A 14,981-nucleotide genomic window follows, 5' to 3' on the forward strand; every position below is an offset into this window, starting at 1 on the left:
GGGATTTATAAAATCTTTTGAGCTCCAAGCAATCCTTTGATTCCCAAGTCAAGAGTATAATCTTCCATTCAATTGAATTTAGCATAATCAATTACCTGCAGGATTTCCCTTCTCTCTCACACAGTAAGCCTCTCCCTAGTCCGTGGAATGCTTACTATAGCTACTGTCAGCCGGACAAGGTCCTCAAGGTCCAGAAGATTTCTGTCTGTTTCCCTATTCCTACCTGGTCTGAAAAATTACTCACTATGACTTTTCTTTCTTGGATTTCCCCATGATGATTTGGTCGGCTTCGATTCACAGATCTGTTTGGAGGAGTTTTTTGAGGGGTGAGGGAACCTTGTTGTGCCATGCTTCCTGTATCCATCTTCGTGCTACCCTTTGTTTGTTAGATTTGCTTAGTAAGCCAAGTTGTGAGTCAGGGAAAGGAAAAGAGTACTTCATCTGCCACTGCTGCTGCCATTGTCAGTTTGTGCCACTGCCCACCCTGTCCAACACTCACTCTTCTGCTCTGTCTCCACAGAGATTTTTTTTAAATGCCCTTATGGTGAAAAGCTCTACCTTCCAGTCCTGCGATAGGGTTCTTTTGAGCTGGGAAGAATTATAATTCCCAGGGTCTTTAGTGTCTTGGGTCCCCTCACAAAGAAGCCAATTCAAGCCTTGCCAGAAGATATTACATCCTTATCCTCAATGATTGGCAGAGTAATTAGAAGTTAGTGTTTAATAACTGTTCGTTGACTGGTTAATTTAACAATATAGTTTGACAGAACATTCATGATATTTGCATTGGACAAGATGGAGAAATTCAGATGGAATTATGTCCCAGCTAAGCAGGTTCCTAACTAATTAACATTTATACTAGAAGAGTATCCGGTCCATCTTCCACAGCTGCCAAGTTGAAATTCTTAAGGTACAGTTCTGTCCATATCAATCTTCTGATGAAGGTTTCAGTGGCTCCCCAATGCTTCTAAGATGAAACACAAAATTATCATTTTGATATTCTTTCCAGGCTGATCATACTCCCTTTCACATACTATATGTTTCAGCTAAATCGTCCTGCTTGTTCCTTATCATATATGACATTCCATCTTCCATCTCCATTCCTTTCCTTAGGAAATTTAAGCAACTGATAAACATTTATATCAATGTTCAAAATTAGCTATGTATTATCTGTAGTTTAATTGTAAGAGATTATTTTTCCTATTGGTTTGCCAGTAATTTGCTTGGGTGATTTCCATTAAATTTTTGAGTAAGAGGACCTCAGAAAATTGACAATCAATGTATACACTCTAAATGAAGAAATTAATTTTTACATTACAGTAGAAAAATAAATAAAGTGAACTATGTGATGACTAACTTTAGTACAAATATATTAGGACTTTTATATTTTTTAAATTAAAGAATAAATTAATTTTCACAGGTCTAATAGTAAGAATTTAACAATAGGAGATGGAGAGGAATTATTCTGGCATTTAAAAATATGATAAATAATAGTGAACAATGGGTAAAATCAAGGATATCCATGTTGATATGATACAAAAAGAAGAATAACATTAGGAAGTCAAATAACCCTGAAGGGTTTTATTGTCAGATGATATGTATGAAACTAAACCTAATAATTCAAATCCAACATCCATAGCCTTAGTAAACAGCATTTTGTAACTGAGGCTGGCTTTCTGATTTCATATCAGAACCACTTTTAAAATATGAAGAAAAACATCTTTAATTAAATCAGCATGGTCACTGGACCACCCAGTGGAATTACTCTCCACACAATAACAATTCTGTTTCATCACCTAGAAATTACATCTGCCTTTTTGTACCAATAATTATCATGTTGCCTACAGTTTCAAAATAATAGCAGAATGGCTGTCAAAAAATTTGTTTTTATCACTATGACTTTTAATTATAAGTAATTCTTGGAAGGAGATCTGCTAGCTGAGAAGGAAATGGTAAATCCAGGTCCCCCTTACGACTACTGCCTGAAGATCTAGAAAACAAACTGACTGGAGTCATGACTGAGAGATAAAGCTAAAGAAAAAACACACTGAGTCATTTTCCAGCCCATGTCAATCTAGTAATACAGAAAGCTCTGACATTTGGAATGGGATCTATCCACGAATGTGCCTCATGAAGCACTCCAGTGCAAGCACTGTGCTAGGGCTTGCAGTAGCAAAGAGGTCCTGTACCAAGCACACAAAAGCCATCAGACTTTTGTGCAGAAAGCAGAAATAGGAGCCAACTATTACTTATATTACTTATACCCCAGATCTTGATGCCAGTTCTGATGAGGACTGAAAGGGAGGATCTGCAAGGTGAATCAAGGACAAGAAGTGGTCTCAGGATTGAGGCTGTGAACTGAACAAGAAACAGAAAGAGAAATGAGCAGCAGCTGTTTTGGATTTGACTCCAAGATCCAGACCCAGCTCCTAGCCCAATCTGAATCCAGCAGTGGAAATACTATGGCACAGAGTTTATACTAACAAGGAAGCCTGCAGTTCTCTTGCTCTGAAACTTCAGAGCCTTCTACTTGGCTTACTGGACTTTGGTCTAGTAACCACAAGTAGGCACAAGTTCAACTAGAATTTCTGAAAGAAATTGGTACTTGTTAAGAAATAGAGAGGTCAACCAACACAGCATATTAGGTACATAATGTGTAGAAGAAAGCAAACACAATAGCCTAGTCTTTGATAAATGCAAAGACCCCAGCTACTGTGGTAACAACTCACTATTTGACAAAAACTGCTAGGAAAGCTGTAAAACAGTTTGGCAGAAACTAGGTACAGAAAACATAAATCATAGGAGCAAGGAATAAATTATCTTTCATATCTTTAAGCTAGAATAAGAGTTCATGACCAAATAATGAAGGAGAGGAGAGGGAAAAAGAAATAGACAATTTTGAATACATAAACATAGAGAGTTTTTGCCAAAAACAACAACAAACCCATTGTCTTTTTAAATCTAAAACTAGGAACTGGGAAACAATTTCTACAAGAAATTTCTTGTATAAAGGTTTCATGTTCATGATATATTGTGTTGCCATTCAGAAGCAAAAGTTGACTGATATTAATTCATTGTCTCTAGTATTTGTAGAAAAATGTAGTTTCCTTGTTTATCTCTTTTAATTTTCTTTTTTCTTTTCCTTTATCTGAAATCATGATTGCCACCCCTGCATTTTTTACTTCACCTGAAGAATAATAGAGTCTGCTTCAGCTCCTTATTTTAACTCTGTGGCACTGTCAGTTTCCATTTGGTCTGGGTCTCCTGCCCTGGTTATTCAAATCTAGAATCACCATTCTCCTCCTGAGTTTAGTGCCACACTGCTACATTTCTGGAACTTGTCATTTGCTTAGTACTCCATAGGGCCCGCCCACTAACAGTTCTTCATCCTGGATCTGTGAACCAGAAATGGGTATTAAGTGACTCCCTATAATTCTTAGTTTTTCTTGTAAGTGTTTGGAGGTATACTGTTTGTGAATTTATGTTAAATGCATATTAATTCATTGTGTAAGGCATATTTAATTTCCTTTGTATTATAATATTTGTTAAGAAATATTTGTACACTTTCTGAGGGTTTAGTAGACATGAATTCTTTCACTTTAGGACTCTAATTATGTATCTATCATTGCTCTGGACTTTTATTTAAGCTTTTTTTTCTTGTAATCTTTTGGTTTTTCCACATATGTTCTGTATTCCTCTGTCACTCAATTTCTGGTCCATTCACTTTGTTTTTAGTTTTCAACATTCATTTCCACAAGATTTTGAGTTAAAAATTTTCTCCCCATCTCTACCCTCCCCCCACCCCAAGATGGCATGAATTCTGATTGCCCCTTTCCCCAGTCTGCACTCCCTTCTATCACCCCACTTCCTTTCCCCTTACCCCCTTTCCCCTTACTTTCTTGCAGGGCAAGATAGATTTCTATACCCTATTGCCTGTATATCTTATTTCCCTGTTGCATGTAAAAACAATTAAAATTTTTTTTTAACTTTGAGTTCCAAATTCTCCCCCTTTTTCCCTCTCCACCCACCCTCCTTGAGAAGGCAAGCAATTCCATATAGGTTATAATGTATCATTATGCAAAACACTTCCATAATAGTCACATTGTAAAAGACTAACTATATTTCCCTCCATCCTATCCGGTGCCCTTTTATTCAGTTTCCTCCTTTGACCCTGCCCCTTTTCAAAAGTGCTTGCTTTTGATGACCTCTGCCCCCAATCTGCCCTCCCTTCTATCATCCCCCCCTCTTATCCCCCTTACTTTCCGGTAGGGTAAGATACCCAATTGAATGTATATGTTATCCCCACCTTAAACCAAATTTGATGAGAGCAAGGTTCACTCATTCCCTTTTACCTACCCCCTCTTCCCTTCCATTGTAACAGCTTTTTCTTGCCACTTTTATGTGAGATAATTTACCCCATTCTATCTCTCCCTTTCTTCTTCTCCCAGTATATTCCTATTTCACCCCTTAATTGTATTTTATTAGATATCATACCATATCATATTCTACTCACCCTGTGCCCTCTGCCTATATATATGTATATTCCCTTCAACTGCCCTAATACTGAGAAAGGTCTCATGAGTTACAAATATCATCTTTCCATGTAGGAATGTAAATAGTTCAATTTTAGTAAGTCCCTTATGATTTCTCTTTCCTGTTTACCTTTTCATGATTCTCTTGAGTCTTTTATTTGAAAGTCAAATTTTCTATTCAGCTCTGGTCTTTTCATTAAGAATGCTCGAAAGTCCCCTATTTCATTGAAATTCCATATTTTGCCCAGAAGTATTATACTCGGTTTTGCTAGGTAGGTTATTCTTGGTTTTAATCCCTAGAATATCATATTCCAAGCCCTTCGATCCCTTAATGTAGAAGCTGCTAGATCTTGTGTTATCCTGATTGTATTTCCACAATACTCAAATTGTTTCTTTTTGGCTGGTTGTAACATTTTCTCCTTGGCCTGGAAATCTGGGAATTTGGCTACAACATTCCTAGGAGTTTTCTTTTGGGATCTTTTATAAGAGACAATTGAGGGATTCTTTCAATTACTATTTTACCCTCTGGTTCTAGAATATCAGGGCAGTTTTCCTTGATAATTTCTTGAAAGATGATGTCTAGGCTCTTTTTTTGATCATGGCTTTCAGGTAGTCCAATAATTTCTAAATTATCTCTCCTGGATCTCTTCTCCAGGTCACTGGTTTTTCCAATGAGATATTTCACATTGTCTTCCATTTTTTCGTTTCTTTGGTTTTGTTTTATAATTTCTTGATTTCTCATAAAGTCACTAGCTTCCACTTCCTCCATTCTCATTTTTAAGGCGTTATTTTCTTCAGGGATCTTTTGGACCTCCTTTTGCATTTGGCTAATTCTGCCTTTCAAGGCATTCTTCTCCTCATTGGCTTTTTGGACCACTTTTGCCATTTGAGTTAGTCTATTTTTTTAAGGTGTTATTTTCTTCAGTATTTTCTAGGGTCTCCTTTAGCAAGCTGTTGACTCATTTTTCAGTATTTATTGCATCACTCTCATTTCTCTTCCCAATTTTTCCTCTACTTCTCTTACTTGATTTTCCAAATCCTTTTTGAGCTCTTCCATGTCCTGAGACCAATTCATATTTTTCTTGGAGGCTCTTTGACTTTGTTGACTTCTTATGGCTATATGTTTTGGTCTTCTTTGTCACCAAAGAAAGATTCTATAGTCTGAGTTTTTTTTAATTCTTGCTCATTTTCCCAGCCAATTACTTGACTTTTGAGCTTTTTGTCAGGGTATGTGTCAGGAGAGTACTTTGTCCAAAGCTTCAGGATGCCTTGGGCCGCAGACTTGTTTCACTTTGTCATTTTGTGCATTCTGTAGCTCTAGAATTTGTTTAGAGTAATTTTTTACAGGCATTTGGAGGGATTTGGGTGAGAGCTCAAGGGAGTCCCTGTTTTCAAGCACCCTCTTGACTCCACCCCCTCTAGTCCAGCCCATTTGCTTTGTTAGAGAGTATTAAAGCCCCACCCCCCCAAACATACTAAAAGAGTGACTCTACCTCAAGCTGGGAGTTTTAGGATTTGCTGCCTTAGGTCCCTAGTCTGAGAGACCTGCTGGAAGCTTTTGTGCCCTAACCTCCTTGAGAACACAATTAGCACACCGTCCTAGCTTCTCCCATTGTTTTTCTCTTTTCTTTCTTGGTCAGGTTGAAATCACCATCTGTGGCTTTTTGTACAGTAGGTGAGTATGTTATGTACACAGTCCTTTATCTAGGGCTTAAACCTCATCAAAAGGCAACACATTTTTATCCCCTTTCACTTTCACATGGACGGGCAGAATGATTGTCAGTCATTGAAGGGAGACAGATTGACAAGAAATGTTTTGGCAGAGTATGAGGGCTACATCAATGTAATTTTCTATCATGAAGTTGCAAAGTTTCTTGTGCTTCTGCTACAGATATATGGAGACTAGTGGAGTAGTAGTCCTGAGTGAGTGTTTTGCTTTAAAGACTAGAGTTCTCCTATGTTAATTCCTAAGGATTTCACCTTGTCAGAGTTTAATCTTCTTTCTCCTGTATACACTGTATACACTCCTGCATTTAGTTACAATAACTACACTATATCTAGTGAATAATTTTTTTGGAGTGTTGAAGAGCTGAAGTGGTTTTAAGAAACTAACCATTCCTCTATTTGGCTGGTCATGTAACCCGGAAGTGTTTTTTAACATTTTTCTTAATAACTTGGATAAAGTTTTAGTGGATTGCAAGTTCAGAATAATTCAGCAATGTGTCAAAAAAAAAAAAACTTTAGCATTGAAAGGCAAATTTATCTAGAGAATTCATCTAGAGTATTGTATTCCATTCTGGCCACCACAGTTTAAAAAGGACAATAATAGCCTAGAGAGGGTCTAGAGGAGAGAGCATCAGTGTGAGCTATATTGAGCCTACATCATATGAAGATAGATTGAAGGACCTGGCTATATTTAGGATAGAGAAAAGTAGCTTCTGTCATGTGTTTGAAGGGCTGCTATGTTGAAAAGGAGTTAAAATTTCTTTATTTAATACTAGATAATAGGACCAGGAAAATGGGTAGAAGTTGCAGAGATAAAGTTAGGCTTCATGTGATAAAAATCTTTGGAACAATCACAGATGCTGCAAAGTGGAATGGGCTGCCTTTTGAAATAGTAGATTATCCCGTCTTACGGAGCCTCTAGAAGAGGCTTAAAGTATTTTCGAAGAGCACTCGTTGGGCGTGTTATTAGTGGAATTTCTTTTAGGTATGAATTGGACCTATTGGGAGATCAAGTCCTTTCCAACTCTCAGTTTATTCTGATTCAAATAACAAATACATTAATTATTAGTCTCCTTCATCCCACAACCATTTTTGAAGTCTTGTAGCTTCTACCTCTACAAAATCTCTCACATCTCTCCCTTTCTGTCCACTAATATAGCCAACATCTTAATTTAGGCCTTATCATCTCTCTGACCTGAACTATAATTGCCTCCTAATTGTACCCTTGCCTCAAATTGCTCTTTTCTCCAATTCACACAATCATCTGATATTCTATCACACAAACATGTGATATTCATAAAGCATAGGACTAACCATGTCATTCCACTTCTCAAAATCCTCCAATGGCTCCCTGTTGCCTGTAGAATAAAATACATTAAAAGCCCTTCAAATCTAGCTTCATACTCTCTTTTCAGATCTCTTCATGCACTCTACATTTCAGCCAAATTGGTATACCTAGTATTTTCTCCATAAAATGTTATATTTCCCATAGCCTCAAAATAAGTCTCACACACACACACACACACACACACACACACACACACACACACCCCGAATGCAATTCTTTTTCACCTCTTCCTCTTAGTTTCCCCAGTTGCCTTTAAAGATCAGTTCAAATACTAACTTATACATGAAGCCTTTATTCTCCCATTTTCTAGTATCTTTTTTGTATTTATTTTGTCTATGTTTATTTCTTGTCTCCCAATAGAAGGTAAGTTGCTTCCGGGAAGGGTCTGTCTTCTTTTCTATTTTTGTATACTTACACACATGATGTTTCTTATTCAGTCATTCAATCATGTCCAACTCTTTGTTACCCCATAAATCATAACATACTAGGCTCTTCTACCCTCTACTATCTCTTGAAGTCTGTCCAAGTTCATATTCATTGTTTCCATGACACTATTTATACATTTCATACTCTGCTTCAGTATTTGAGCTTCCACTGAGTAGTCTGAATTAATTTCTTTAAGTATTGACCAATTTGACCTCCTTGCTGTCCAAAGGATTCTCAAATTTCTTTTCCAGGACCACAATTCAAAAGCATCAATTCTGTGGTGCCCAGTTTTCCTTATAATTCAACTCTCATGGCCATACATTGCTATAGATGCTTGATTAATAGATTGATTTGTCCACACTAAAATTCTTCAGCTACGGCCTAAAATGCCAAGTTAATATTTTGGTTTTTTTCACTTTTTTTTTCAGGTGTACTAATGAAACTAAATTCAAAGCAGAAGAGTTATTTTGGGCTTACAATTTCTGCCCAACTCCATATTCCTGGACTGCACTTTTGGGCCTTATTTTATATCTCATTTTCTTCGCACCTGGTAAATAAATGCTTCAGTTTTACAAATGCTTACTTGAAGAAAATAAAAAGAAAATTTTGAATAGGCAAGCTATTATCAAGGTTTTTTTTTAATTTATGATTTATTAAAGTTTCTATTTTGCATTTCTGAGGAATGGGACCAATGCCTTGGACAGTGAATTCTGAAATCTATCCACTTTGGGCAAGAAGTACAGGAAATGCATGTTCATCTGGAATAAATTGGATTTTCAATGTTGTAGTTTCACTGACTTTTCTACATACAGCAGAGTACCTTACATATTATGGTAAGAGTTTATTTTCTTCTTCTATAGTGTGATTCTTTATCTCATGTATGTTACAACTGGTAAATGAAAATTAATTATAACAATAGCTAACATTTATATAAGACTTTACAATAATTAAGGTATTTATTTTCAATATTTCATTTGAACCTTAATATATTATTTTGTGGCACAGGTGGTATTAGCTTGACTTTACAGGTGACAAAACAGTTCAGAGAATTTAGGTGAGTTATCCTTTTATTTAATAATTACAGGGCTTGCATGAAAATCCAGGTTTCAATGTTCTTTCCACTATGTACCACATCTTTATTATTATTATTATTATTATTATTACTAGGATTTCATGTCCTCCTTGTTTTCAAAAGAGCTTATAAAGTTACCTGAACACGATTTTGGAAGACAACTACAGAGGACTATGAATTTCTCATATCATAGGGAACAGTTCTGTGTGTCTGGGGCTAGATTAGATAATCTTAAATGTTCTTTCCTATTTTGTTTCTCTGAAATTCTGTAGAGAACTACTTCAAATATATCTTTAGAAAGATAGTAAAAGTTGATAAAAGAGATGTCAATATATGGAAGAGAAATGTTGCAAACAAAAATATATCTTTCCTTAATTAGTCTTCCTTACCGTATGAGTTTGTGAATAAAGCCAAGATTAAGAAAATATTGGGGGCAGAGCCAAGATGGCCACATGAAGGCAGCGTCTTACCGGAGCTCTCTCACAAGGTCTGTCAGATTCCTATAAAAAAGTGAATTTGAGCAGATTTGAGAGAGTCAGAAACCGCAAGGAGTCTGCGTGGGGCAAATTTCCGAGCCGGGAGAGTCTGAAAGGCCATATTTTGGACAGCCCTGATATAAACAACATAATCCTATATAAGAATGTAAACAATTTGCCCTTATTGAATAAGATAGTTGTTTTTTCCCCCTTGTTTACCTTTTGATGTCTTTCTTGAGTTTTGTATTTGAAGATCAAATTTTCCATTGAGCTCTGAACTTTTCATCAGGAAGGTCCGGAATTCCTTTATTTTGTTGAATGTCCTTCTTCTTGCCTGGAAAATTATGCTCAATTTTGCTGGGTAGTTGGTGCTTGGTTGTAGTCCAAGTTCCTTTACTTTTCAGAATATAATATTCCAATTCCTCCTGTTTTTTATTGTAGAAGCTGCAAGATCCTGAGTGATCTTGACTGTAGTTCCACAATATTTGAATTGTTTCTTTCTGGCTCTTTGCAGTAGTTTCTCCTTGATGTGATAATTCTGGAATTTGGCTATAATATTCCTTGGAGTTTTCAATTTGGGATCTCTTTCAGGGGTGATCAATGGATTCTTTCTATGACTATCTTATCCTCTGGTTCTAGGACTTTGGGGTAGTTATCCTTGATGATTTCTTGGAAGATACTATCCAGGCTCATTTTTTCATCATGGCTTTTTGGCCGACCAATAATTCTTAGATTATCTCTCCTGGATCTATTTTCCATGTCAGTTGTTTTTCCAATTAGATATTTCACATTTTCTTCTATTTTTTCATTCTTTAGATTTTAACTGATTCGTGATGTCTCATAGAGTCATTACCTTCTACTTACCCAATTCTAATTTTTAACAAATTGTTTTCTTCATTTAGCTTCTGAACCTCCTTTTCCATTTGGTTAATTTTACTTTTTAAAGATTTGTTTTCGTCAGTGATTTTTTTCCATTTTTTCTTTTACCTCTCTAATTTGGTTTTTAAAATCTTCCTCGAGCTCTTCAAGGAATGCTTTTTGAGGTGGAGACCAGTTCACATTCCCCTTTGAGGTTTCAGATGTGGGTATAGTGTCAATGCTGTCCACTTCTGAATTGGTATTTTGATCTTCCCTGTCCTCATAATAAGAATCAATAGTCTTTAGTTTTCTGAATTGTTTCTTCATGGTGTTTGTCTTTTTCCTGACTTCTAAAGTGGATCTCTTCTTCTGGGGCTCAGAGGACTCTATCCCAAGCTTCTTGTGCTGGGAACTGTGGGCCTGCTCACTGGCTTTGTGTGCTGTGGCCTCTGGTTTTATGAAGTGTGGGGGAGGGGTGGTCTGGCTGCTAGAAACCTCCTCTTCCCCTAGGGCTGTGCTACAGCATGGGTGGTCTCAGCCCTTGTCTGTGCTGGTGTCTGCCACTTCCCCTGGCTGTGCAAAGGCACATATGGTGTCCCAGTGTTGATGCTTGCTGGCTCCACCTCCCTGGGGCTCAGGAACTCTCACTGTTCAACTGAGGTATGGCCTGCTGGGACACCTCTCTTCCTGAACTAGTTTCCTTCCACCACCACAAGAAGGGTCCTTTCCCCAACTTCCCAAGCTAAAGGATTACTGTAGCTCCATCTCTGGCTCCTCTATTCCAAGGTTTCTCCCAGGGGAGTATTATGTGGGTGAGGAAGGGAGGGATGAGAGCTGTTTTCCCTGGTCATCATGGCTCCTGGAAGTTCAAGAAGGTGAGTTTCAAACTTTAGACTGTGGGCTGGAGGCCTCAGGAGTAGCTGCTCCCATGGCCTCAGGCTCTGAGCTGGTGTCTCCGGTAGCCTCAATAGTCCCATCCTGGGCTGAGAGACCTGGGGATCGCCATCATAGACAGCACTTCAGCACCATGCCTGTTCCTTCTCCTGTGTTTCACATACCCAGAGCTCTCCCAGCCTGGCTCACTGGCTGGGTTCCGCAGCTGCTCCCCTTCTGGTGTGGTCTGGTGCCATTCTGTGCCCTGTGCTCCTGCCACAGTCAGTCTACTACTGGCTTCTAATTCTCTCAAATCTGCTCAGATTCTTTTTTTCAGAAGTACCTGACAGAATTTGTGACAGAGCTCCAGTCAGCCCCTGCTTTCACAGTACAATCTTGACTCCTCCCCTGATCTCTCTTACTTGATTTTCAAAATACTTTCTGAGCTCTTCCATGGCCTGAGATCAATTCCTATTTTTCTTGGAGACTTTGGATGTAGGAGCTTTGACTTTGTTGTCTTCTTCTGGTTGTATGTTTTGATCTTCTTTGTTACCAAAGTAAGATTCTATAGTCTGAGGTTTTTTCCACTATTTGCTCATTTTCCCAGCCAATTACTTAACTTTTCAAACTCTTTTTAAGGCAAGGCTCCACTTTTAGTGTGGAGGATGTACTGTCGCAAGGTTCTGGGGTTTTGTGCAGCTATTTTCAGGGATATTTCTAGGGATGTATAAGTTTTCAGTTATTCCAAGGTTGTATGATCAAAGGAGAGGTATTTACCCTACTCCTGGTCTATGCTCTGGTCTGTGAGTGACCACATGCACTCTTTTCTGCCTTGGAACTGTGAGGAGGATTCCCTTTCCACAGCCACCACAAGTTCTGTTATGCCATTCCCCCCAGGAACACCATCCAGGACTGAAACCCAAATCCAAGCATGGGCAAAGCAAAAGAAGCCTGCCTTATCCCCAGAAAAGAGATCCCTACAATCCCCCTCTGATCAGCTGCTTGATTGCTCCACCATCTATGGGCTGAGCATTCTGGAAGCAGCCACTGCTGCTGCCACTCCAGGGCTGGGGCTGGACTATACTTCTCTCTTTCCCAGGTCCAACAGACCTTTCCTACTGACCTTCTAAGTTGTCTTTGGTATTTGTGGGTTGAGAAGTCTGGAAACCACCACAGCTTCCAGTGATTCAGTCCCCTGAGGCCTGCTTTGGGTTTGCTAGAGCCTGATATATGCTGGCCTGTTTTGCACTGGACTGCGCTCCTCTCTCAACCTGGTGCAACAGTCCTTTACTGTCAACTTCTCAGGTTGTCTTGGTTTGGAAATTTGTTTCATTCTGTCATTTTGTAGGTTCTGCTGCTCTAGAATTTGTTTAGAGTCATTTTTAAAGGCATTTGGATTTGAGGGAGAGCTCAGGTGAGTCCCTTCTTTTACTCCACCATCTTAGCTCTCCATTCAGAATCTTATAATTTTTTAAAAAATTGTGTTTTAGAATCAAACAGCAAAATGCAAATACAGAATATAGAAAAGAAACAAAAACATATCATAGACTTAAATATTGGAACTTAAACATAAAGTAAAAAAGAAAAAAAAACATGTCATGTACATAGCAGAACATAAGAGAGGGAAAGTTCATGGAAGATGGTGGCTGGAAAGCAGGGACTAGCATGAAGTCCCCACTAAGTCCCTCCAAAAACCCATAAAAAATGGCTCTGAACCAATTCTAGAACTGCAGAACCCACAAAATAACAGAGGCAAGCAGGGCTCCAGCCCAGGACAGCCTGGATGGTTGCTGGGTGAGGTCTTTCACACACGGAGCTGGGAGCAGAGCAAAGCAGAGCCTAGCATGGGCGGCGCAGACCAACCAGACCAGGAGCAGGGCAGAGCATGCCCTAGCGCCCTGAATCAGTGAGCTGTGACAGTTGCCAGACTTCTCAACCCACAAATACCAAAGACAACAGAGAAGAACTGCAGAACCCACAAAATAGTGGAGGGAAGCAGAGCTCTAGCCCAGGACAGCCTGGATGGTCTCTGGGTAAGGTCTGTCCCACACAGAGCTGGGAGTGGGGCTGAGCGGAGCAGAGACTAGAGTGGGCAGCGTGGACCAACCAGACCAGGAGCCAGGTGGAGTGTGCCCTAGCACCCTGAATCAGTGAGCTGCAACAGTTACCAGACTTCTCAACCCAAAAACACCAAAGACAACAGAGAAGGTTAGTGGGAAAAGCTGCTGGGGACAGAGTGAAAGAAGGAGTTTGCAGTTCATCCACCACCCCGGGGTAGCAGAGCTGGGGCACCTACAGAAGTACAGCTGCAGTTGCTTCTGGCCCCAGGCCCATCTGGTGGGAGGAATTAAGTGGTTGATCAGAGCAGGAGTGCAGAGCCTGGTGAAGATCTAAGTCCAGTCAGGGTTGGTGGTTCTTGGGGAAGGAGGAGTGCTGGTATGGCAGAGCTGGCTGTAATAGCTCTGAAACCAACAGCGCATCCCCCCAAGCTTGGAACATAGTACTCTTTACTCTAGAAGCAGTCATACCCCGCTGAAAAACTCAAGGGTCAAGTAAGTTGGCTGGGAATATGGCCAGGCAGCAAAAATGCAGCCAGATTCAGTCTCAGACTTTGGAATCTTTCTTTGGTGACAAAGAAGACCAAAACATACAGCCAGAAGAAGTCAACAGAGTCAAAGAGCCTACATCAAAAGCCTCCAAGAAAAAACATGAACTGGTCTCAGGCCATGGAAGAGCTCAAAAAGGATTTGGAAAAGCAAGTTAGAGAAGTTGAGGAAAAATTGGGATGAGAAATGAGAAAGATGCATGGAAAACCATGAAAAACAAGTCAATGACTTGCTAAAGGAGACCCAAAAAAATACTGAAAAATATACTGAAGAAAACAACACCTTAAAAAGTAGACTAACTCAAATGGCAAAAGAGCTCCAAAAAGACAATGATGAGAAGAATGCCTTGAAAGGCAGAATTAGCCAAATGGAAAAGGAGATCCAAAAGACCACTGAAGAAAATACTACCTCAAAAATTAGACTGGAGCAAGTGGAAGCTAGTGACTTTATGAGAAATGAAGAAATTATAAAACAGAAGCAAAGTAATGAAAAAAATGGAAGACAATGTGAAATATCTCAGATCCAGGAGAGATAATTTAAAAATTATTGGACTACCTGAAAGCCATGATCGAAAAAAGAGCCTAGATATCATCTTACAAGAAATTATCAAGGAGAACTTCCCTGATAGTCTAGAGCCAAATGGAAAAATAGAAATTGAAAGAATCCACCGATCGCCTCCTCAAATAGATCCCAAAAAGAAATCTCCTAGGAATATTGTCGCCAAATTCCAGAGCTCCCAGATCAAGGAGAAAATACTGCAAGCAGCCAGAAAGAAACAATTTGAGTATTGTGGAAACACAATCCGAATAAACCAAGATCTGGCAGCTTCTACATTAAGAGATTGAAGGGCTTGGAATATGACATTCCAGAGGACAATGGAGCTAGGATTAAAACCAAGAATCACCTACCTAGCAAAACTGAGTATTATGCTCCAAGGCAAAATAAGACTTTCAATAAAATAGAGGAGTTTCTAACTTTCTCAGTGAAAAGACCAGAGCTGAATAGAAAATTTGACTTTCAAACACAAGAATCAAGAGAAGCATGAAAAGGTAATCGAGAAAAAGAACA

The 14,981-nt window shown here is 38.9% G+C and overlaps 1 protein-coding gene across 1 annotated transcript in view; it reads left to right on the top strand.

Annotated features, from left to right (window-relative positions):
- The window catches only part of SLC2A13 (solute carrier family 2 member 13), a 274,941-nt gene that overhangs the window by 246,394 nt on the left and 13,566 nt on the right, over nt 1-14,981 (top strand). The window contains exons 8-9 of the mRNA XM_036760016.1: nt 8,457-8,578; nt 8,709-8,861. Of these exons, the coding sequence (XP_036615911.1) occupies nt 8,457-8,578; nt 8,709-8,861 (275 nt within the window). The remainder of the gene's footprint in view (nt 1-8,456; nt 8,579-8,708; nt 8,862-14,981) is intronic.

This window comes from Trichosurus vulpecula, chromosome 5, assembly GCF_011100635.1.
Source record: "Trichosurus vulpecula isolate mTriVul1 chromosome 5, mTriVul1.pri, whole genome shotgun sequence".
Classification (NCBI taxonomy): Eukaryota; Metazoa; Chordata; class Mammalia; order Diprotodontia; family Phalangeridae; genus Trichosurus; species Trichosurus vulpecula.